The following is a 26,833-nucleotide window of genomic DNA, read 5'->3' as shown; positions in this document are numbered from 1 at the left end:
ATGTCATCTGTGTAGTTCTGGTTAGGGTTTTAAAGGCACACCCTTTGCTAAAAGTTCTGTCTCCTTTACCAAAAATCAATCAGGTAAATTTCTTTCCCCATTTTCACCCATTTTGCTGCTTTTCTTACTAAACTCGTATGTTTAGTTCTCAAATGGTAGACTTGAGCTTTGATTATATCTTAAGATAGGTCTTAAATGAATATATTAAGATATTAGAAAGGAAAAAAAGAATATCCTTCTCGATAAACGAGCTTAAACTTTTTCTTAAGAGAGAGATAGTATGTGGTTTACTTGCCCTAGAAAGTTCACTGGTTTCGACTTTATTTGTGCCTGCTTCTTTTATTTATTCATTCATTCTCACTGTTCCAAAGTTTCTTTTCAATTTACTGGCATGTTCCCTTGGTAGAACCCAGAAAATCCATAGCTATTTGTAGCCATGTTCAGCCCCAATATATTTGATACGAGTCCCAGTTTGTTCGAAAGTGAACTGACGGGGAGGATGAGGATCGACGATGATTGCGACACCAAATCGGGTACTGAAATGGATGCACCTTCCCGAGATGATCAGGATCCTAGCCAACGCCCCAAGAGGAAGCGTTATCATCGCCATACTCATCATCAAATCCAAGAGATGGAAGCGTAAGATCTTCATTTTTCCTCTTTTACTTGCAGATGAACAGTGATGCGATCATGCGAGACAGATTAAAGAAGTTTTTTGTTCCTTTTTTTTGTTTATTTTTCTCAGATTCTTTAAAGAGTGCCCTCACCCAGATGATAAGCAAAGGAAGGAGCTCGGGTGCGAGTTAGGGTTAGAGCCTTTACAAGTCAAGTTTTGGTTCCAAAACAAACGCACCCAGATGAAGGCTCAGCATGAACGCCATGAAAATGCTGTGTTGAAAGCTGAGAACGAGAAGCTCCGTGCCGAGAACAATAGATACAAGGATGCACTAAGCAATGCTAAATGCCCCAACTGTGAAGGACTAGCTGCTCTTGGAGAGATGTCATTTGATGAGCAGCACTTGAGAATTGAGAATGCCCGGTTAAGAGAAGAGGTAAATAGGAAAACATTACACATACAATTTATTCATAGTTTGATGCTGAAAATCGTGACATTTTTGTTGCAGGTTGATAGGATAACTTGTTCATCAGCTAAATATGTAGGGAAGCCTATGAGTACTTCTTTTCCTCACCTTCCTGGTGGAGCTTTCAATTTTGAAACACAATCTGGGTTTGCAGGAGAGATGTGTGGTGTTGCTGTTGGAGATCTTTTGAGGTCAGTCATTTGGCCTACTGAAACTGATAAGCCTATGATTGTTGAGCTTGCAGTTGCTGCAATGGAAGAACTGATGAGAATGGCTCGATCTGGTGAACCTTTGTGGGTTCCTGGGGAGAATTCTTTGGATGCTTTGAATGAAGAAGAATACTTGAGGACTTTCACTAGGGGTATTGGACCAAAGCCTTTGGGGTTGAGATCTGAAGCTTCAAGGGATTCTGCTGTTATTATTATGAATCATGTTAACCTTGTTGAGATTCTCATGGATGTGGTAAGCTTTTCTTTTTTTTTAAGTTGGAGATTATTCGATGAACTGTTTGTGCATCAAATATAAATCTTTTACATAAATGTTCAGCTTCACTTAATTGTTTCTGATTTCAAATTATGGATTTGCAGAATCAATGGTCTAGTGTGTTTTGCGGCATTGTTTCAAGGGCTATGACTTTAGAAGTCCTATCAACCGGTGTAGCAGGAAACTACAATGGAGCCTTGCAAGTGGTACTAATTAGATACTATACATTCAATCCAATAATATGTCATACATGAAATTCTAGTAGTAATTGGAAAGATACTATAAGAGATACTGATGATCTATCTAGTGTTCTGCATTTTCAGATGACAGCTGAGTTTCAAGTTCCTTCACCACTCGTACCGACTCGGGAGAATTATTTTGTGAGGTACTGCAAGCAGCACATCGACGGAACTTGGGCAGTGGTCGATGTTTCCTTGGATAATTTACGACCGAGTCGGATCTCCAAATGTGGAAGAAGACCATCGGGTTGTTTGATCCAAGAATTACCAAATGGATACTCAAAGGTAAAGCTACATTTTTAGTGTAAATTCTCTGTTTATAGCAACCAAAACCTTCAGTTAATCATCACATGTTTTCATGATATACTTTAGGTTATATGGGTTGAACATGTAGAAGTGGATGATAGAGCTGTCCACAACATATACAGACCATTAGTCAATTCTGGTTTAGCTTTTGGGGCAAACCGATGGGTTGCTACATTAGATCGACAATGCGAACGTCTTGCGAGTTCGATGGCCAGTAACATTCCGGCTGGGGATCTATGCGGTAAAAGCAAACATAACCCCTTTCTCTTACAAGTTCAGTTGCCTGTTTAGTGCACTTCATTCTGTGTTATGTTACATGTTCTGCAGTTATAACTAGTACAGAAGGAAGGAAGAGTATGTTGAAGTTGGCAGAGAGGATGGTGACTAGCTTTTGCACCGGAGTCGGTGCTTCAACAGCCCATGCTTGGACAACTTTATCAGCAACTGGTTCCGATGATGTGAGGGTAATGACCAGGAAGAGTATGGATGATCCAGGCAGGCCACTTGGTATTGTTCTAAGTGCTGCAACTTCCTTCTGGATCCCGGTTCCACCGAAGAGGGCTTTCGATTTCCTTAGGGATGAGAACTCTCGAAGCGAGGTAAGCGAACATGATCATCGAAGCTTTCGATCAAAGCATTTGCATAGTTTCCATAAATCCGAAACCCTAGATGCTTCACTTGAATGTATAGTGGGATATCCTCTCAAATGGTGGTGTAGTTGAAGAAATGGCTCATATAGCTAATGGACGTGACCCAGGCAACTGTGTCTCCTTACTGCGCGTAAATGTAAGCTCTTTAGCTATTTGCATAATCCTTGTAATTAAGCTAACATTTTCCAATTTTAAACAAATTTTTGCAGAGTGGAAATTCAAACCAAACCAACATGTTAATACTACAAGAGAGCTGCAGTGATGCTACGGGATCATACGTGATTTATTCCCCGGTCGATATCGTTGCTATGAACATCGTCTTAGGCGGCGGGGATCCTGATTATGTCGCGCTTCTACCGTCGGGTTTTGCAATACTTCCTGACGGTCCGGGACTTAATGGAGAAGGAATTGTGGAAATCGGCTCCGGCGGCTCCCTCCTCACCGTCGCATTCCAGATTCTAGTTGATTCGATCCCTACGGCAAAACTGTCTCTCGGATCAGTGGCTACCATCAATAGTCTCAGTGGAAAGGATCAAGGCGGCGGTCATGTGTGATAATGCTTGACCGAGAAATGGTGGTAGCCTCTGATGAAAAGAAGTCAAGAACGCACCTTTCATGATCCTTGCAAGGGTAAATAGCTTGGTTCGGGTATTGACTTTGCCAAACAAGGAAACCACCATTTTTTGTGACCTTAGTTAGGCTAAGTCTCTGAGACTAATTTCTTTCCCTTTCCTTTTGGTTTCATTTGTTTTATGTTTGAACCTTTAGCTGGACTCACACCCGCCTTTGACAAACATTTGTGGTTGGTTTATGTTTTGGTAGCTTTGAAATCAATGAATAGCCTTTGCTTTTATTACATAGAACCTTGAATTGCCTACCATTTGATCCAATTACTAGTTGTCAAAAAGGTAATCGAGCTGATATTTCTTTTTCTTGAAAATTTTTCTAGCCGTCCAAATAGTAATGCATGAAAAGCTGGGGAATGATACACCAACGATAAAAAAACAGGCAAATTTGATCTCTCTTACAGTAGGATTTTTCTTGCCTACAATCAATCAATCAAGGTTGATTGAATATCTATGTTACATTAACTGATCAAATAACAGTAAAACGCATTTCACATGAAAACGGCGAAGGACTAAGGAGAGTTAATTTTTTTTTGTTTGGGGGGGGGGGGGGGACAACGCCTTAAGCAATAAGCTGGTATTTTAGGTTGAGGTTATTTGGGTTAAAGTTTTCAACTTATTACGGAACTATCATTTTAAATTTAGGTAAATTTCGAATTTATATCAATTTAAATTCGTGTTAGATAGATTTTAATTATTCATTTTTATGATCAAATTAAATAATAATTTCGTGAACTCAATATTAATAGGTCAAAATTATCAATTATAACAATAAATTTTTTATACGTGGAAAGTTACTTTTTATTATTTAATGATGTGATCCTTTAAATTGAATGTAATGAGTCATAATCGAAGTATCTATATACTTTAGTAAGTTATAGAGTTTTTATTTTAATACGTTATGCTGTAGCCGAAAAGACTGTTAGCTGGAACCCATTATAACACAGCAAGTCTGAAGAACAAAACACCAAACTGTTTAAAGAAAAAAAAACTAAAGACACTTGAGGCGACTATCCTTCCTCCTTGCTCGAAAAGATGAAAACAGTGAAGATGAAGATGGCCCGGCAAGAAAAACACGACGCAAAGATGGATCATAACATGCAAAACCCCCAACCCGACGGATCAATTAAGGGGATCCAAAAACCTTCTGTCTTCGGCTACCTGAAACATAACTCACGGAGGCGCCTCCTCGATACAGTACCGATCTAAGTTGCCCAGCTCAGTTTCAGCAACTAAGGTATGAGCGGCTTTGTTTCCCACCCTTGGAATATATTGAAACTCACAAGCTTCCATTAAAGCCATTAGTTGCTTTACCTCTCATGTAATCAGACTTATTTTTTATTTGTTAGGTTCCTCGGATACAATCTTCAAAATCACCGACCGAGCGTCTCCTTCAAAGATGACTCTCGTGAAACCCAAATCTCAGGCAAACTCCATAGCATGCAGAGCCGCCCAAGCTTCCGATGCGAAGGCTAAAGTAACCTTTTCAATCCAACGCCTACATGCTCCCAAAATGAGACCCTCTGCATCTCTTATAATCACTCCTGACCAAGCATGTTGATTCGATTGTATTTTCCTTGAATCGAAGTTGACTTTCACGAACGGATGAGAGGGAGGCCTCCAAGATACGTTTGACCTTGTGTTGGGATATGTTCCACCGATACAGGGACAAGAAACAATAATTTTTAAAAGTATATATACGGGAAACGGTAATTTTTAAAAGTTATAGGGACAAATACGATAATAGTATGATAAATTTAAAATAAATTTTAAAATTTTTAATAGACATAAAAATATCATAAATATTCATTAAAGTTCAAAAAAAATAAAAAAAATCATATGAAACTAAAATATTAGAGTACCAAATCTTAAAAAACAAACTAATTCTAAAACAACATTAAATCAATCATTGTTAACATCTTCTGATATTAACTCGCTCTCTAAATATGATTCATCAAGTGAGAGTTTCGTAAACTTTAAATATCCCACATCTCCAAAAGAATCAAATACATCTCCACTAGCATTTCACATCTAGGTTTTATCATCTTCGTATTGAGTAGAATTCCTTGATAATAGACGAAGATTGTAGTGGACATAAACCAAATCTTCAATACAACTTGGATTTAACTTGTTCCTCCTAAGTGAGTGGATGAAGGAATAAGTACTCCAATTTATTTCACAACAAGATGATGAAGTAGGTTGTCCAAGAAATTTAAAAGCAAAAGATTAAAGCAATGGAGCTTCGACACCAAAGTTAGTCCACCAACTTGTCAAATCTAAAGAATACCTCTTTATAAGAGAAATTAAATCTTCAAAAGGCCCACTCTTAAGTGAGAAATGAGCATATTCATCATCATTTGGAAATAATCTACGAAAGCATTTCATCCTCTCTCGAGATATATCTACATCTCTATGAGGAGCAATTCTATTAGAGTTCTCGATTAGTCAATCATCGCTATAAAACCTTCAACTTATTAAAAGTATTATATATATATATATCAATAAACTAATATTTGAGAATATAAAATTTAAAATTAACAAGATTATATACCTTTTAATGAGTGAGCTAGACAATGAAGAGGAGTATAACTTTTTCTCTAATGAACTATAAGAATCTCATAAACAACATGTTAAAAAGGATTGAAGTTCGAAAGAGAATAATTTTTCTTTTTTTAAATTTCAGACTACACATTCTTAATCATAAAATCCCACATCTCATATATCAAATGAAGGCATTGTTTATTGGTGTTGTATGCTCTAAGAATGTCATAGATAGGTTTGTGAAATCAATAATGTAAGTTATTTTATCCCACTAATCATCACTCACAATCTTCTCTTTCACAAAGTTCGCATTTCTCGTGTCATCCTCTTTATAAGAACCTCATTCATCACTTACGACCATTGCTTGAAGTCCTCGTTTAATGAGCTTAAACCTCTTAAACATTACAATAATAGAACCAAATCGAAAGTAATTTAAGAGGACTAAATTTTTGGAAGATTACCAGTCTCATGATGTGATTCATAATGAAATTCTTGATTTATATTGCATCCTACTACTTTAGTTGCTTTTATTTCACAAACGCCGCAATATTTAAGTACTTTAGTGACCTTTTTAAGTAAACGCCGCAATAGGATACATATATTGTGGCATTTTTAGAAAAAACGCCGTTAAATCTAGTACTTTAGTGGCGTTTATTTCACAAACATTGCTACAGATAAGTACTTTAGTGGGGTTTTCTAGCAAATGCCGCGAAAAAAACATGTACTTTAGCGGCATTTTTTAGAAGTCGCCGCTATAAAATGATAAATGGTGGCATTTGTTGACACAAACGCCATAGTGTTGTAAAATTTTAATTGTGCGAAACCCTTTCCTGTTTTTCATCTATTCCCACAATCCCTTTTTCCTATTTCCTATCTCCACCGGACATACCAAAATACCCACGGAAAACTGTTGCTGCTCGTCGTCACGTGAAGCTGTTGAGGCCTCCAACGTTACGCCATCAATGCTCGAATATCTTATTTGAGGTGCAAATTTCACCATTTTCACAGGTATAATCTCTACACATGTTCTCTTTTATTCACTCTATAATTTATTCGCCTTTTTTTATGAGTTGCTTGGTTTTTGTTATTTACACACTTTCGAATGATTCCTTTTTTGTTTTTAGTTTCTTTTTTCAGCTGAACGGTGCCATTCTATCTATTTACAGCAACTTGCTAATTCATACATTATTCTATTTTCCCCATTCTTTCCCTTTGTTAGTATGAAATATTGGTGTTGATGACTATTTTTTCCTTTTAATGATGTCAGAAGCATGTGATGTTTAAATCTAGCTGTAGATATAGATTTTTTCCCACTTTGATAATCTTGATAAATATAATTATATTCATAGAATTAGCACATGTCGTAGTATGATTACTATCTAAAAACTTGTTCTGCATATCATCCATCCAGAGGTATAAAAATACGATTTATTTTTTAGCATAAATTTCGTATCTTTCATACCTATTTGAAACTTCAAAGATGTAATATTTATGTTTATGTTCATTTTTTGGGTTTTATATACCTTCTTTACAAGGACTATCAGACTGACCAAAAGTTCACTCTAACTACTAGCTCTCCCACTGAAGTTGTAAGTTCTTAATATTTTTTTTCTTTTTCGTTGGGGGTTAATTTTTTTATTTTCTGGATTTATCTTTTTTATTTCTATGTAGATTTTGTTATATAAGAAATTGATTTTAGTTGCTATGCTTTGTGAGAACCAAGTTTTGATTTGTAGCTGATGTTAACACCCATCTGAAGAACAAGAATGTTACAACTGATATTAAAGTGGACACCAACTCCAATGTAAGTATTGTAACATTCTCAATACTGGGTTAGTGACCAAATTGAGAGATTTTAAAATTCAGTGACCAAATTAGATAAATTGAAAGGTTTAATGACTGAATTGAAATATTTTGTGCAGGATGATTTAGAAAATGAAGGAGAAATAAAGGGGCAAATAGGTCATTGAACAAGGGAAATAATTAAAATTTTTTATGGTTCTTTTAATACCTACGTGATGTGTAGGAAATAAAGGTTTCCAGATAACTCTTCTTCAACCTTCTTCTTCTCCAATCGTGAAGCACATAAGCTAAGGTGAGTTGGTTTTCTTTTGGTTAATCCTTAAGATTCAAGTGTGGTTTTGGTTAATGAGGCCTTAGGAAAGGTGATGGAGATAAAAAGGGGCATAGAAACTCAATGAGTTGTAAGTTATGGAGGATTGAATATAAGAAGTGCATAAGTGAAAATTTGAATAAGAAGACTTAATTGAATTTAGAAGCTGAATTTGACTTGTCATAGGTGTGAACAAGAAATAATAAGTGTTAGAACTAAGTTTGGATTACATGGAAAATTTAGTAAATTTCTTAATTTCAAGAATTGGAATGAGAGGGTTAAGTTTATAGGGTGTTAAGAAGATAAATGATAGTTAAAGTAATTGAGTTGAGCTTGTGGTATGAAATAAGCTTTATATATTGAAATTTAGTGAAGAGTTAATGATTTTTTTGGGTGAAGTAGTCTGTTCTGGGCAAGGGGTATCGGTACTTGATGAACAAGTACCGATACCCTAAGACCATTTTAGATGAACATCTTCTTGAGGTATCAATACCGAAAGGGGTAGTATCGATACCATAGGTATCGATACTTGGAAACATCGAATTTAATTTGTGTATTGATACCCTAGTAGTGTATCGATACCATTCTAAATGGAAGTATCGGTACTGTACCTAGGGGTACCGATACCACTTAATAAGGAAATGTGAATTATTTTTTGTTATCAATAGTTTAAGTTATTAAGATTGGGTTATATATTTAGGCTTAAATGTCTTGGAAATTATATTTATGTAGATACTAAGCCTAAACGAGTTTCGGAACAATTGACTAGTAAGATCGATCGAGGGAAAGACAAAGAGATATAGGTGAGTGCATATGCATAGTATGTTTATAATAGTATATTAAACTTTAGACTTGTGATAAGTCTAGATTCAATACCTTAATACATGATTACATTCCATACTATGATACATGATATGAATTCATATTATATGCATTATGTGACAATGATTTAAGTGAATACGTATGAAAATTTTACCTGAGTCATGTGATAAAGGTAAGAATTTATTGTCTATGAGATATAAACTACGTGAAATGTAAAAGCCCATGTTATGTAAATGAGAGCTATAGGTATAATTGGTATGCCAAGAGTCGAGGATCTACGCAGTCCTTCGGGACATATATGTATCATTTGGAATATTTATGTGGTCATTTGAGACACATAATTGGTCCTTGGAATTTGTATATCATTCTTAAGGAATTTTTATGTGGTCCTTATGGACACTTTATATGGCACTACGGTGCAATTCTACGCGGCACTTCGGTATAAATCTACGTGGCACTTCGGTGCATTTATACGAGTTGTGGTGACAACATTGTGCACAACCTCACGGTACTCATATACCTTAGGTTCTCAGTATTGTATCATGGGCTAACGTAATTATTAATATGAATTTATGATTGCTAAATGGATAAGTTTATGTATGAAATTCATTGTTCTGTAAATTGCATTGAATTAATATATAGTTGCATGATATTTAATCTCATGATATTATTATGATTATATAGATTATTATTGTTCCTCTCTAAGTCGATGACTTAGTGTGTGAATGTTTCACACGTATGATCCGAGACGGTAGACAAGTAAGGTTAGACAGTTAGGACAACATTACTCATGTAACTATCAGATCAGAAGCAACTTAAATAGTAGGTTATTTTGTTATGTAAATCTATGTTGGCATGTAATCAAAGGTTTCATATGTAATCAAATATCTCTAATCTATAGTTGCATTTATACCAGCCTTGAATGTTATTGCCAAGGTAGCTAAAGCATCTATCAATTGATTCTATCATCTTGGTATGTAATGGAAATTGACCTCATCTAATTCTTTAAGTAGATCCAGAATGAGCTTTTTGTATTCCACCAGTTTGGTATCTATTGATTCCTACTCTCCTCAGAGCTGATAGATCACTAAGGCAGAATCTCCCTACACTCTCAAAGTCATTATGTTCTGTCCAATAACAGCTCGAATCCCCAAAACACAAGCTTCATACTCTTCCACGTTGTTTGTGCAATCAAAGTTCAATCTGCTAGTGAACGGATAATGATTTCCTTTGAGCGAGAACAAAATAGCCCCAATGTTGTGCCCTAACGCATTTGATGCACCATCGAAATTCCTTTTCCAGGAGTTAAATGTAGAAATACTTTCTTTTATAAAGATATGGCTATCAAGTCTTCATCTGGGAAATCAAAGTCTAATGGTTCAAAGTCAGATCTGACACTTCCCTTTATAGCCTTTTGGCTCAAGTATTCAATGTCAAATTCATATAATAGCATTTGACATTGGGCTAACCTTCCAGAGAGAGCATGCACGCCCATCATGAATTTAAGTGGATCCAACATGAAAATTAACCAAGTGGTATGGTATAGCATGTATTATCTTCGTGTGGCCGAGATTAGAGCGCAATAAACTTTTTCAATGGGTAGATATCTGGCTTCACAGTCGATGAACTTCTTACTCAAGTAGTGAATGGCTCTTTCTTTTCTCCCAGATTCATCATGTTATCCCACGACACATCCCATCAAATCTCAAATATAGAGAGATAAAGGAACAAAGGTTTGCTTGGGATGAGAGACATTAGAACAGGAGTGCAAGATAAATACTCTTTTATTTTCTCGAAAGCGATATGGCAATCCTCATCCCATGTTCCAGAGTTATTCTTTTGAAGAATACGAAAAATTGGATAACAATTGTCTGTCGACTGGGATATGAACTGGGCAATGTAATTTAATTTACCCAAAAAACCTCGAAGTTCTTTCTGTGTTCATGGGGGGGTAGATTATGGATAGCTTTGACTTTATTAAGATCAACATCAAATCCTAACAACTTCCCAGATGTTACTCTGAAGGTGCACTTGTTTGGATTCAGCTTTAATTAGAATTTTCTCAGTCATGGGAAGAGTTTCCTCAGATTCTCGATGTGTTCATCTTCAGTTTCTCCTTTGACAATCATGTCATCAACATAAACTTTGTTTTCTTTATGCATCATGTCGTGAAATGAGGTCACCATGGCTCTTTGGTATGTTACCCCCGCATTCTTTGATCTGAATAGCATTACCTTGTAACAAAATGTCCCCCACATCAAAACGAATATGGTTTTCTCCATGTCATCTGGATGCATCTTAATCTGGTCATATCCTGAGAACCAGTCCATGAATGAGAAGAAAGAATTTATGGCTATATTATCCACTTAAGTGTTTATATACAGAAAAGGAAAGTTATCTTTAGGACTTGCTTTATTGAGGTCTCTGTAGTCGACACACATGTGCACTTTTCCATCCTTATTCAGTATTGGCACTATGTTAGCCACCCACTATGGATATTTGGCCACTTGAAAGAAACCCACATCAAACTACTTCCTGACTTGTTCTTTTATCTTAAGGAGCATTTCAGGTCTCATCCTCCTTAGTTTTTATTGCACGAGTTTGCATTCTAGCTTGATTGGCAATTTATGGACTACCATATCAGTGTCTAGCCCAGACATGTCTTGGTACGACTATGCAAACATGTCTTTGTACTCTCGAAGTAAGTCTATCAAGTTTCGCATTGCTTTAGATTATATTGTTGTGCCAATTTTAATTTCTTTATTTTATTATTTCGTGCCCAAGTTCAAGACTTCAATTTTCTCTTCATGGGGAAATATTTGTGTGTCTTCTCTCTCCAATATTCTTAATAACTCATAAGGTAAGTCGCACTATTCTTTGTAGTCACATTCATCAATTTCCTCAAGACACTTGAATTGCTCAAAATCCACCTCCAGGTCAGAATCGTTATTGTCCATATCATGAAGATCCAAAGACCTGAAACGGAAATGAGAAGAAAAATATGTATATGTGAGATAAGAAATATCCCACATAGAATGAAGAAAATAAATAAAATTATATACGAAAGAAATGAAATAAGATAAAAAAAAGTTTACCAAAAAGGAAAATTGCATCTTTTATTGAAATATAAATAAAAAAATTCATTAACCCTTACAAAAGACCACATATTGCCCCTGGTATAAGAAAATAGGGAAAGTTTGAGTATTACATTAAAAGAGACTTGAAAACCACAGGTAGTTCTTCGGTCGTCCAGTTGTTAAGCACGTACCTTGGCGGTAATAGATGGATTCTAGATCTATCAATGTATTTAGTGTCATCTGTTGTTATAGCATTTATGCTTAAGTCTTTCAGAGCTTCTTCCATATCAGGTAAGGCCATCATTTCTTCCTCCTCAAACACATAGCCTCCAGATCAGAATGTGTTATGAAGGGGAGAAAAAACTATTGGTTTCTATTGAAATTCTTCCTCAGTCATTCTTGCCCTTCTTCTCTCTTGGAATTTCTGAATTTCCTTCTTCCTCTGTTGATTACTAGGCTGATATCCAAGCCCAAATTGATCAAATTTGGCAACAAGAAAAATGGGGCTAATTATCCCTTATAGAAAACTATCGAACCCTCTTCCTATTTTTGCACCTCTTTCCAAAGTTTGCTTGATTTCCATCTTGGTGCATTCTGAGAGTCTTGGTCTAGGAATCTTACCCCATTCGGCCATAAATATGGCATTGACAAACTTCAATGATCAGAATGAACACTCTAAAGCCTCCTTATTCACATATATGTAAGGGGCATCTTTGGTCACGCTGACCACTACGTCTTCTTCAGCATTGATGATTACAAGAGCCTCGTCAATAACAAACTTGACTTTTTGGTTCAATGTTGATGGTACTGCCCCATCTTGATAAATCCATGGCCTTCCTAAAAGGCAGCTGTATGGAGGTATAATATCCATCACTAGGAACTCTATGTTATACGTAGCTGGTCCAATGGTTAATGTTACTTCAATTTTACCGAGCACTTCTCTATTTATCCCATCAAATGCTCAAACCACACTCTGGCATGTTCTTATGTGGGAAGTATCCATTGGTAGCCTTTTCAGAGTGACTAAAGGCATTACATTAATGGTGGAGCCACTGTCAATTAATACGCTTGGCAAAGTATGCCCTTTGCAATGAGTTGTGATGTGTAATGCTTTAGCTCGACCTCTTCCTTTAGACGGAATCTCATCATCAGAAAATGATATGAGATTATCATCTTGGATGTTGTTAACTAGTCGATCCATCTTATTGAGTGGTATGTCTTTCGGTACAAATGTCTTATTTAAGACCTTCAGAAGGGCCTCTCTGTGTGCCTTCGAACCTAACAATAGTTTTAACATTGAAATATGTGTTGAAAAACTATGTAATAGTTCCACAATGTTGTACTAACCATGTTTTAAAAATTTTAAGAACTCCACAACCTCTTCTTTCTTTATTGGCTCATTTACTGCTAGTACATCCCCTTTGAACCGTTCAAGTGGTCTCTAGGGTAGGTTAGACTTTTGGGAGTAGTATTTCCTAATAGTAGGTCCTACTTCATCGACATCTTCCTTCAAAGAGCTTACTTGGTATTCATATTTCCAAGGCACTTATTTGTTGTCTTTATAGGGAAAAGGTCTTAGTGTTGTTATTACCACCTTTTCCGGTACTTTATCTGCCATCTTTTCCTTGGGGTGATTATCAAAGGGCGGCCTGTGCCATGCTCCTTCTCATATAAATCTTCAGTCACACAAACATTGGCTTCCGGAGTGTCATTGTTTTCTTCATGGAATTACAGCTCCTTCCTGTCCATCATGAGTTGTATCAAAGCTTTAAATTCGAAACACTCGTGCACCTTGTGTCTCTCTTCATTATGATAATATCAATAATTTTCGTCTTTATATTCTGATATACTTACATGTGGCGTAAGAAATCCTACCTTTACCATTTGTATCCATACCCAAGCGAGAGGAGACCTTACTTTAGAAACACTTGTCATGGCCCTCTTGCCTCTCTATTTGATGATTGTATTAACCTCACTTTCTTGGTGGTTAAGCAGAGGGTTCTGTGCAACATTAGGTGTTTTTTAGTTGTTGAAATAAATCAAGTTCCTTTGAATGATCCACTTAAAAGTGAGGTATTTTCAATAGCATGCCTCAGGACACCACTGTGATACTCATAATGTGTGTTTTCATCGTACCACTTGGGGTATGGGGGCTTTAGTGGTTCTACTGGTATGGTGATACCACAAGTGTGTCAAAAGCTACTAGTAAAGCTCCTTTTATGTCATGGGAATTGGCTCAAAATACTCCTTTTCCCTCATTGGTTCCCTCGCATATTCTCTAGAAGTACCTGATGGTATAGTTGCAGTCGGTTTTGACTTGGCGATCGTAACATTTTTTTGGGTACTAAAGGTGTTGATGTTGTTGACCTCTCATTCTTTCTTGTTTATGGGAAGTCTCCTGCTTGATTCACCTCCATCTATCTTTCCTTTTTTAATAGCCATCTCGATCATCTCTCCGACCATAATCAGATTAGAGAAATTCCCAGATGTATTTGCAATCAGATGCCCGAAGAAATGAGCCTTCAAAGTATGTACAAAGAGCTTCCTTGTTTTTTTTTTTCATCCAGAGGAGGGTGGACTTGCACAACTAAATCCCTTCATCGCTATGCATATTGTCTGAAGCTTTCATTATTTCTTTTCCATGATTTACAGCATGACACGATCTGGGCTCATGTCATTTACATGCTTGTATTGTTTTAAGAAAGACTTGGCGAGATCTTTCCATGTTCTGATGTATGAATGGTTCACTTGATTATACCAGTGAATGGCTGAACCTGACAGACTCTCTAATGAATTAGGAGCTGATCATTTCTCTCATATCCTGTCATAATTCGAAAGAACATGGAAATGTGAGCTGAATGGCCACTATTCCCATCGTATTTCTCAAAATATGGGACTTTAAACTTAGAATGAAGAATTAAATATGGGACTAAGCTTAGTTCTAGAGCATCAACTCCGTAATAATTATCTTCTCCCTTAACTGTCTTCATTTGATCTTTCAACAACTTAATTTTCTCCTCCATCTTCTTTGCTTTATCATCTTCATCAAAATCCGGAATACGATAATCATCTGGATTATTTTGAGGGTTAGTTACAGAAGCTTTTGCTTTTATATCCGATGAAGGTTGTGCTTTTGTAGCAGATAAAGCTTGTGTTTTTGCAGTAAATAAGTCTCATTGAAGTCCCTGTAAGATCTCAGGTGAGATAATCAACTGTGGGGTAGGTGGTACAGTCACCCTTTCAGATGCCCCTTCCTCAAGAGCATTCATTTGATTTAGGTCAGACAACCTTGCAATGATCTGATCAACTAATGACTCTTGGTTCCTAGTGATGGAATCCAAGGTATTTTGTTGATTTTGACTTATTTTTCTTTAAGTTCCTTTTGTAACCTTAGCATGTTTTTTTCAAGTTGAGTGATATTAGCTTTCATCTTCTTTTTCTTTGAAAGAGTATTGTGAGGATGAGGTGTGTCTAATGCTTGAGGTGGTGCGTCTAGCGTTTGTTCCTTTTTTTTATGAGACATTTTCTATTAGTTAATGTGAATGTAAAGAAATGAAAAGAAAAAGAAAAATGCAAAATATGCATGAATGCATGAAGTTTTCGAGGCACTGATCCAAAAATGTGTCTGTTATTACAAATAATCTTTATTGGGACAAAAGTGTTATTTCTAAGAGACCAAAACAACTTAAAGGTACATTCTAGCTAGGTCCTCTAGACCCCGAATGGCTTCTAATAGGCTTGTAAGTCTTCTTGCTTCATATGTTACTGGCTGAATACATTATTGAACCACTCCAACTTCTCTTGCCAAGCCATACAGGTGACGAGCTATTTTCTGTACCTGCTCTAAAAAGTCTTGAATGACTACATCTCTAACTTTCACCCTTTATTAAGCTTTCTCCCAATGAAACGCCATTAAAGTCCTATATCAAAAGGAACTATCTGAAGCTCACTTATCTGCATCTACAATAATCTCCAACTCAGCTATAGTTCTACCATCATGTTCTTACTGCTTTTGAAAGGATCTTTCCAAATCAGTTACTTTAATTTTCAATCATTTGTTATGGTGCTGGATTTTAAAAAAACATCTTTGGGAAGTCTTTAACTACTCTTTCAGGGTCTTTCTTTCATCTTGTTCCTCAAACTTTCTTTTCAGGTTATTAGCTTCACCTTTCTAGTACTCAGAATACCTTTTTAAGCTGGAATTATTATGAACTTGCTCATGATACCCTTTTCTCAAATTTTTCAACTCAGAGCAGACTTTCTTATGTTCTTTTTCTAATATGTCTACTCGATCCATTTGAGTATCATTATCTAACTTCCATTGGAAATTTTCAGCTTCAAGTTCCCTTAGTCTTTGTTTCAGCTCCTCATTTTCATCTTTGAATTTCTTCATTGATATCTCTAATTCAGAGGGAACAAGTTTAAGATGCTCTTCCATGGTCCGAGTATCTTCATGATCTGGTATGGGAATGGTGTCATTCTTCCTTAGCTTCCTTCATTTTATATAATCTGGAGTAAGCATGTATTTAGCAGCTACGACATCTGTACGAAATATCTTCTTCAATGACTGAGGTATATCTTTAACCTTATTCTTTTAGTTATCCTCATGGTATGCAAAATCTTATCCAAATATCTCATGTGTAACTGGGACAAACTGACGTGCCACATACAGCTGAAGTGCTAAAAGAATAGAATAACTAACTCCTCCCTATAATCCAAGTAACATTATGATTCCTAAGTCTCCACATCGCAAAAGGATGTCACTGCGAGTCAGCCAAGGGGCTCTCTATACAATATCCTTATCTTGAAGGTACATGAATACATTTACCCATTTCTCATTTGGAATCATTCTCGCCACTTTTGTGTAAGGAATTCCTCCAAATGAGAGTAAGTGGTGCCTAATTGGTAGTAAGAAATCCCATTAGTCTTCCAGAAATGATTATGAATCCAAATTTGAAGAAGTTGTGTACACCCTATACATCATCCTCCACTAGTCCTTCTACAATGGTTTAGTGAACAAAAAGTTTCAGCTAAGATTGCTAGCGCAGGGTTGACTTCCTTAGGTAATTGTTCGAATAATTCCACTATAGCTACCTCGATGTATCGCAAAGTTTTTGAGAAGATAACACAACCATAGATACTCAATGCAAAAAGGTAAATCACCTTCCATTCATCAGGATGATTCTTCATTAACTGCTTGATGTGAGTCCAAGAAATTTCTTCTCTATTGCCTTTGTGTAGAATCCGTTTAGTTACCCACTTTTCATCTACCTTTGCAACCTTTGCTAACCCATTCTTGAAATGCTGACCTTTGATATATTTGGTGTAGACCCAGTCCATTATGATTCTTTCACAATGTAATAGGGTAGTGTATTCTTCAATTGTGGGTAACATGTCTTATTGGTTGAATGTAAAACAGTTGTACCCCAAATTCCAAAATTGCACTAAGGATCGAATCAAAGATTGATCAATCTTGACATAAAGCAGATTTACGATATCACCGTACCACTGGAAAAATCTTTGTTTTCTGTCATTTTTCTAGCTGTCCCAAATGCTCCGCAACTCCTGAATATCGTTATGTTTTAGGCTAACAGAAGCATAGCCAACCAGATCTGATACATAGTTACTTTGCAGATTGTCCCCATTTTCCTTCCGAGTCTTTTCTAACCATAGTCGGACCTCTGTATTTTCACCTCTTGCATTACATTCCCTTTGTCCATTATTGCAAATTATTCGAGTTTTAATGAACACACTTTTTGCGGATCAACGCCTCTTTAAATGATACAAGTGATAGAAATAAAAGAAAAACAAAAATGAAGGGAAACAAGTTAGTAAGATAAAAATAATAATGAAAATAAAAATTCCTACCCCACATGCTTTTTCATACTCGAACGTGATTTCTATCCCGCATGTTAATTTTCTGAACAAATCCTAACCACATATATTTCTAATTCGCATGATTTGAAAACAAGAAATAAACCAGGCATCTTAGGTTTTTGAAATGAAGTTTCGGGGTGGGCTCTAATTCCTTGTAGTCTCCAGGTTTAGGTTCTAAAAAAAGGGTACACGAGTTCTCCTCGCTGATGCCCCTTGAGCTTGCCAGACCCTCAGTCCATTACAAGCTTATGTGGCCCGAGTTAAACTCGAGAGGACGCATTCCCTTATGTCTGTACGGAGAATAAATTCACACGAAGACATAAGGTATATGAATCCCGATGATTACTTGCTAGGCCTATACGGAGAATAAATTCCCACGAAGGTGTCGCTTTCACCTCTACTTACGAAAGGGTTTGGAGCTCGGGTATAGAGTATGAGATGAATTTTTGAAATGCTGAAATCATTAAAAAACCAGTACAACTATTTATTTGAAAAATAATATTCAAAAGTAAATAATAAGGATCAAAAAGATAAAATAAATTTAAACTTACAATTTTTGCTTAAAAAGACAACCATAAATTAATTTTAGCCTGAATCACTTACCTGTCCCCAGTGGAGTCGCCAAGCTGTCGAAATCGTCCTTCGGGTGGCCCCAGAATCGGGTTTAGGCTTGAATTTAATGTGTTGGAGCCGCCTCCGATCATTTAAGATTATGTTGATCGAAAACCTTAATTTACCATTTTACCTGATCTGTGTTTTACCAAAAAAATTTCGGATTCGGGAGTCAATTACAATCAAGGAAGGATTAGCACCCTTGTACTGCCCTTTCGGTACCAATTTAATTTCCCGATTGTCTTAATTATGAAAATTAAAAGTTAAATTAAAATTTGAAATTTGATCCAAATTACTTACATTTGATCGATTAAAATTTTCCTAAAAAAGGTCAAAAAATATTAAATAAAGTAAAATAAAATAAGATAAAAGAAAAGAAAAGAAAAGAAAAGGAAAAACACAAAAAATTAATATTAGGGTTAGAATAAATTAAACAAAAAATTGAAGTAAAATTAAATAAATAAAATCTAAATTAAAAGTATTAAATTGGAAATAACTAAGGATCAAATTGAATTAATTGAAAGCTGTAAGGACAAAAAATAAAGTTAGAAGATTAAATTGCAAACGTATAAAAAATATAGCAGGTATTAAATTGAACAAATTCAAAATTAAAGGGTATATTTATAACAGGTGACCAAAATGAATTACACTTCAAACTTCTAGGGATTGCGAAAATAATTTAAAATTTGATATTTTCAAACCGATCCCCTATAAGTAGCCCTAAATTAACAAAAAAAAATCATTTATCCATACATACTTCAAAAAAAAATGGTCTCCCTACAAAAACTCTACCCAAGTTCCAACCGAAATACCAACCCCCCGGCTCCGGTGACCACGTCCGCCACTAAACGTCACCCCGACCACCGCCACCGGTGGTCAAGCAAACCTAAAACACCCCAAAATGTTCGTCTCACTCTCAAAACCAAAATTTGAACCCCAAAGTTACAAAAGGAAATCCCCTCAACGTAGATCTAGATAAATAGGGTTCTTTTTTTACCTTTTATCTCTGACGACCCTTCAGTTTTCAAGTGTCCTTTTTCTCATTTGCTTTGCAATTTATTCGCGACTTTGAGAGATGTTGTTTTTTGCTCGGTTTATGCTATATTTCGATTTGTGTTGCTGTATTCCTTGGTGTGTTCTTAGATTGTTGCTTTGTTTTTTTCAGTGCTTTCTTTGGTTTCTATGGATACTCTGTTTTTTTTCGATATTTTTCTGTGTCCTGTTCGACGTTTCCCTGGAGGCTTTTATAGCCTTGGTCCGGTCGTTGTGGTCTCGAAAATGATGGGATTCATGTTGGTTGTTGCAATATTTTTTTTATTTTTTGGGTTGTTTATGGTTTGTGTTTGACTGTACATCTCGGGATGGTTTAGTCCCGGGTTGCTTGATCGAAAATCTAGGCCGATTACTGGCGCATGACCTCCACGCTTTGAACAACGATAGTTGGGGTCTTCTGCTCTATTGTGGGTCGTTGGATCAATTGATCAAATCTAATGATTTTTACTTTGCGGCGATGGTATTTTAATGGTTAGGATTTATAAACCCTAAGAAATTTTCAATATGGGTCATCCATCCATGCCCTTATCCGAGGGCTCTCAATCGTGCGACACTCCCCGTTTAATATGGAATACTAGCTCGCAGGGTCAGGCGGTTTGGGCTTCTATCCGTTGGGCTCTAGTTAGGTGGGCTTGCTGGGTCAAGCTTGCCTACTCGATTGGGCTCCCTTATACCCTTGCTGGACTCGGATTTCAATTTGGACCTAAAACCAATAAATATAATTAAGTAAATAAACGAATAAAATAATAATAAATAATAAATATAACGTAACGTAACGTAACGTAACGTAACGTAACGTAACGTAACGTAACGTAACGTAACGTAACGTAACGTAACGTAACGTAACGTAACGTAACGTAACGTAACGTAACGTAACGTAACGTAACGTAACGTAACGTAACGTAACGTAACGTAACGTAACGTAACGTAACGTAACGTAACGTAACGTAACGTAACGTAACGTAACGTAACGTAACGTAACGTAACGTAACGTAACGTAACGTAACGTAACGTAACGTAACGTAACGTAACGTAACGTAACGTAACGTAACGTAACGTAACGTAACGTAACGTAACGTAACGTAACGTAACGTAACGTAACGTAACGTAACGTAACGTAACGTAACGTAACGTAACGTAACGTAACGTAACGTAACGTAACGTAACGTAACGTAACGTAACGTAACGTAACGTAACGTAACGTAACGTAACGTAACGTAACGTAACGTAACGTAACGTAACATAACATAACATAACATAATATAATTATTTAAAAACTATATAACATATATTATATTTTCAAAAAGTATATAATATGTTTACAAGAATTATATATATTATATATGTTTTCAAAAACTATTTTAAAAACTATATATATGTTTTCAAAACTATATTATATACGTTTTCAAAAATCTCCTTTTAAAAACTATATATTATATGTTTTTAAAAAAATAGTTTTAAAAACTATATATTATATGTTTTCAAAACAATTTTTAAAAACTATATTATATATTTTTAAAAACTATTTTCGAAAACTATATTATGTATCTTCAAAAACTATATATATTGTTTATTTTTGAAATTATTATATATATTATCATATATACTAAATACGCTTTTTGAAGTCCCGGACGAAAATATATCTCTACACATTATATAATACAATAATCAAAGTTTGATATTTGGTAATTGTAGACAACAGCCGGCGCCAGGAAGCCATGGATATCTCCATGAAGCTTTACATTGGTGTGTCTCTCTTACAGATTTTCTTCTTAACTCACTCCATTTCATGCGAGCTGCTAATTTCGAGACAAAGCTTCGACAATCTGTCTGTGTTTCCGCCCGACTTTCTCTTCGGAACAGCGTCTTCTGCATATCAGGTTTGCCTCACTCATCTTTAATCAGTTAAACCATCCATGAAGAATGAACATTTTTTTATCTTTTTTTTTTCCCGTTGATTTTGGGTTTTGAACAAAAACAAAAATCTGGGTTTTGACAGTACGAAGGCGGATACTTGAGTGATGGTAAAGGTTTGAACAACTGGGATGTCTATTCTCATAAACCAGGTATCTCCATTTCCTTACACCTTTTAGAAGCACCTTTCTTGTTTTGCTTGGGGATTGGTTTTAGTACATCACGAAATTTTTAATAAATGTTTTTGTCTAATGATTTTTTCATTAATTCCGTAAAATAATTTAATATGTTTATATATATAAGGATTAGTATTGTTTTAAAGCTTTAAATTTATTTTTATACTTTAATTTTATGAATTAAGTCTTTAAATTATTTTAATCATAAAACCTTGATCACGTCATTAAATTTTATATTAGTTATTGAAGTGATAATTATTTAAAAAATATTTTTTTTTTGTAAATTAAGTCTTTTATGTTTAAAAGTATAATAAAAATTGATATATTCTATAAAATCCTTAAAAAATATAGGTTTTTCTTCCAAGTTCTGGCCCTTCTTTGTTGGTCGGTGTTTTTTTTTTCCATTGATAAAATCCTGGTTTACTTGAGGTTCCCGCATGCACACATCCTTTGGGTAACGATTGTTATTTCGCGCTTTCTTGCTGTTCATTGTTTACGTCTTCCTTCAGATCCCTGTGATTAATAATTATTCCGTTCGTCTTCTGTTTCTGGCATGCGTCTCTTTCTGATGTAGAGTCTTGCGGTCTTCCGCCCCTTGCACCAAAGAGGCCGGTCGGAATCTTGCTATCGCTTGCTTTGGCGTTGTCACTGGGTTTTTCCACTCCCTTTAGTAAAATTAAAAAAAAGATAAAAATACAATAATTGATTGTTTGATTGATATTAATGTTTAATTTAATATATAAATTAATTAAATAAATAGTGCTTTGGACCCCCAAAATATTCTATTAGATTTGATTTTCAAATCCCATAATTTCCATTTTTTTAATTTGCACGTTGTAATCAAATATATTAAATTAAACATAAAGACAACCCTACATATCATATAGAGAGCCAGAGGTATTAATGTCCGGAATTGGATTGGGTCGGGTTTAGTTTAGTTTGTATATATTTATAATGTATTTTATGAGTTAATTATAGCATATATCTTTAAATTATGAATTATTTTAAATTGGTCTCTAAATTTTTTAATATTTTGATTTTATCTCCAAACTATAACTCTTATTCCAATTTAGTCTTCAAACTTTTATTTTCATCTTCAAACTATGATTGTTATTCTAAATTGGTCCTTAAACTTTTGAGCATTTCAATTTCATCTCAAACATCAATATATGCTAATCACATCTTATGTTAATAAAACTGTTAGGACAAGCTATTTTATTATATCTTTGAATAACAAATTTTAAGTGAAACTATGGTTGAAACTAATTACATATTTTGATGAATTTGGGAATGAAATTGGAAGATTCAAAAGTTTGAGGCCTTATTTAGAATGAGATGTATATAGTGTAAGGATAAATTTGGAAGATTCAAAAGTTTGGGGACCAATTTAGAATGAAGGTTATAGTTTGAGGATAAAATTGGAATATTAAACAAGCTGAGGACTAATTTAGAATAAAAGATATAATAATTTGAGGATAAACTTAAAATATTTTAAATTTTAAATATCAATTTTAAATGGAGATTATAATTTGATGACTAATCGTCAATTGTTTTCTTCAAACCCTTCTATAATTCGGAAATAACTTTGGATGTGGACAATAATCCAACCTTTGAATAGATATGATATAACAATATGGGTAAACTACATCAGATACCATCATACTTTAGGCATCGTATCGTTTATATCAGTGAGCTTTCAAATTTCTCCAATTATAGCACTGAACTTTGATTTTCGTTTCAATTATACCATTGAACCGTTAAATTGTTAATGACACGATGACGTGACTGAAAACTACTAATGTAGACACCTCACCAAAACAATGTTATTTTGATATGGCTGTTAACTATTTAACGGTTTAATTGAAACGAAAATCAAAGTTCAATGTTATAATTAACATAATTGTAAGTTTAGTGGTATAATTGATACAACACCTAAAGTGTGATGGTATATAATGTAATTTATCCTAATAATTTATTACATTTTAATTTCCTTTTAAAAATGGAAAACATTGCAGGAAATAAGATCATCGACGGAAGCAATGGAGACATAGCTGTGGATCATTATCATCGCTATTTGGTATGCTTACCTACTACCCGTACTACTATTAATCTCATGATCAGAATTTTAAATTGTGATACCTTATTGAAAAAAACATAATGATATTTTCTGAAATTATTATTATACGGTTATAATACTTATAATGATCATAATAATATTTATTATGTTTACAGTTATAATAAATATTATATAACAAAAAATATAATCGCAATTATAATTTAAATTCTTATCGATGATTGTGATTGTGTCATGACACCAAACTCATCGTCAGTTACGAGTATATAAACTGGAATTATCTTTTTACGTAGCATATCATTATCTTTGATGCTTTCATGTAGGAAGAAATTGATCTGATGCGTTCGCTTGGAGTCAAAAGCTATCGGTTCTCTATTTCTTGGGCCAGAATTTTACCTAGTAAGTCTTCTGAAAGTGTCATTTATGATCTATGAAAGTGTTAAGCTCTGGTTAACCGAAACAAGACTTTAAATCAAATCAGAAGGGAGATTCGGGAAAATCAACGAAGCCGGTATCGAGTTCTACGATAACCTTATCGATGCTCTCCTAGTTAAAGGTTCATTTCATTTCCTTCTTCGGATGACTGTTATTAAGTTTCTCTAGGAAAATGCAGTGTCTTGACGTTTTCGACATTTTCTGCAGGCACTCAACCGTTTATAACACTGACCCACTTCGATTTTCCTCGAGAACTTGAAGACAGATATGGAAGTTTGCTGAGTCCTGAATCACAGTAACTATCTTGTTCAAGCTTCAGGTCTGAAAATGGCATCCCACTTTGGCAATTAACACTCTTCGTTTCAATCTCAGGGAGGATTTTGCATACTTTGCAGACATCTGCTTTAAGTCCTTTGGAGACAGGGTGAAGTATTGGGTCACCTTCAACGAGCCGGATTTCCAAGTCAAGTTTGGGTACCGTATGGGTACGTTCCCACCGTCGCGTTGCTCCAGGCCATTCGGGAATTGTACTTCCGGTGATTCAGAGAAGGAGCCGTTTATAGCAGCCCACAATATCATCCTACCACATATGGCAGCTGTTCATATCTACATAACTAAATATCAAGTACCAATTAATGCACTAAATATCTAATTGTTTAACCAGTGTGAGCTTAATCGATATGCAACAACATTTCTGGTTTTAATCTCTAGGAAACGCAAGGAGGTAGCATTGGAATCGTCATGCAATGTTCTTGGTACGAACCGATCAGCAACTCTATAGCTGACAAGCTAGCAGCCGAAAGAGCTCATGTCTTCACCATCAACTGATAGGTTTCTTCACCGCTATCTTCTTCTATTTCGTTACAAAAGAGGCCACGAGGAATCGAGAATGTATTGTAGATGTTGAGATGCATCTGATACCTTACTAAGCTTACATATAGGTTCCTGAAGCCAATCATATTCGGAAGATATCCTCCTGAAATGCAAAACATTCTAGGATCTATTTTACCTGATTTTTCAACAACCGAGAAGCAGAAGTTGAGTAAAGGGCTCGATTTCATCGGAGTCAACCACTACACCAGTTACTATGTCCAGGATTGCATGTTCTCCGAGTGTGAACCGGGAGACGGAACTTCAAAGTCGGAAGGATTTTGGGGACAAAGCTCACAGAAAATTGGAATCTCTATAGGAGAGCCTGTAAGTAACCTTAATGTATGATATTACAACCATGTTGCATCTTATGCTAAGCAAACAACTGAAGCCTTTTAACTATGCAGGGTGAGTTGGTTTGGCAGAATGTTTATCCTCAAGGACTGGAGAAGATTCTAACATATCTAAAGGAGAAGTACCCTAACATTCCTATGATCATTACTGAAAATGGTGAGAGAAACAAAAATTCATCACTTAAATGCGAAAAATAACATACCTATGTGGTCATAATGTATGGTGTTCCACGTAGGATATGGTTACAAGATTAAAGCAGATTCCACCACTGAAGAACTTCTACATGATCTGAAACGAGCATAGTAAATTGATGCAAACTTGGATGCTCTGGCATCAACAATCAGGTAAAGATTCGTTTGACAATAATAACGGTGCCAACTGAACTAAGACACGATCGGCACATTGAGGTGACATAGAACATAAGAGATTAATGTTGTTCTCTTGAATGCTATTAGGGAAGGAGAAAACGTACTTTGCCTGGTCTTTGCTAGTCAACATTGAATGGAACAATGGATATACTGTTCAGTCCGGGCTTCATCATGTTTACTATAAGACCTTAACGAGAACACCGAAATTGTCAGTAACTTGGTACAAAAATTTCTTGACAGAGCATTCAAAAGTGAAGTACCACCAACAATCAAAAGATGATATTTTTTGGTATCAGAGCTAGCTAATTCAGTAAGCGTATCGTATCATTTTCTCTCTCCCGTGTTAGTAAAAAAAGAAAAAAAATTAAAGAGGGCAAGATCAATTATTTTCATCTTTGAAAAAAATAATTAAGAAGGTTTCGTATTCGTTTCATCATTTATTTTATTATCTTTACGATTTCATTGCCTATTCTCATCTTCGTTCTTTCTTGTAGCCAATTCTTTTTTTTACTAACATCATTTTTCCAACAAAGTCCACTCTGTTTCAGCAGAAGTCTACGAGATGCCTTGTAAACCTCGAGGGAGTTCTACAAGAACTTTAAAGGAAAATAAGAGCGGTAAAAGACAAGAGTGTGTATAAAGGGTAAAAGCCATCCCGAGCGAAACACGAGTGGAGTACCTTTTTTTCTTTGGAGTGTATTGGTGAGGTTTTCTGTTGGTGAGGTATATTTTTCATTTTTTATAGCTAATCATGTCTCGCACTTCTAGAGACAATTCTCATATAGGTGACACCCAAAATGATGGTGGTGAACCAAACTTTCAAAAGCAATCCATGACATTAGAGATAAGGAGTTTGTTTCAAAAGCATCTCGACCCAATCTCAAATAAATTGAAGCGAATGATCGAACGACATTCTTGTTCACAAACATGTCTATCAAAGATCAAAACACAACTAAACATGAGAGATCATACTCGATCTTTTTCTTGTTCTACACATAATTACAGTATAAGATCTTACAATGAGGACCTCAATTTTCTAACAAGAAGCAATGTAAAAAGTTCAACGCGAAGTGAGTCAAGAATTTTGCATCTTTCAATCCAGAAACTCTAGCTCGTCTTCAAGTGTGTTTTGATAATTTTGTCAAAGAATCACAATTGCAA

The 26,833-nt window shown here is 35.3% G+C and overlaps 1 protein-coding gene and 1 pseudogene across 1 annotated transcript; both read left to right on the top strand.

Annotated features, from left to right (window-relative positions):
• Positions 1 to 352: 352 nt before the first annotated feature.
• Positions 353 to 3,618, top strand: LOC120127504 (homeobox-leucine zipper protein MERISTEM L1-like). The gene is made up of 9 exons (XM_039145402.1): positions 353 to 639; positions 746 to 1,052; positions 1,125 to 1,544; positions 1,670 to 1,771; positions 1,889 to 2,089; positions 2,177 to 2,351; positions 2,438 to 2,709; positions 2,801 to 2,896; positions 2,970 to 3,618. Exons 1-9 carry the CDS (start codon positions 437 to 439, stop codon positions 3,312 to 3,314), a joined length of 2,121 nt encoding a protein of 706 aa, XP_039001333.1. The 5' UTR covers positions 353 to 436; the 3' UTR covers positions 3,315 to 3,618.
• A 19,971-nt stretch (positions 3,619 to 23,589) lies between these two features.
• LOC120128081 lies at positions 23,590 to 25,805 on the top strand (annotated as a pseudogene).
• Positions 25,806 to 26,833: the final 1,028 nt, after the last annotated feature.

This window comes from Hibiscus syriacus, unplaced genomic scaffold, assembly GCF_006381635.1.
Source record: "Hibiscus syriacus cultivar Baekdansim isolate YM2019G1 unplaced genomic scaffold, ASM638163v2 tig00001478_pilon, whole genome shotgun sequence".
Classification (NCBI taxonomy): domain Eukaryota; kingdom Viridiplantae; phylum Streptophyta; class Magnoliopsida; order Malvales; family Malvaceae; genus Hibiscus; species Hibiscus syriacus.
The sequence above is the reverse complement of the archived record's forward strand: the minus strand, read 5'-3'. Positions and strand labels throughout refer to the sequence as shown.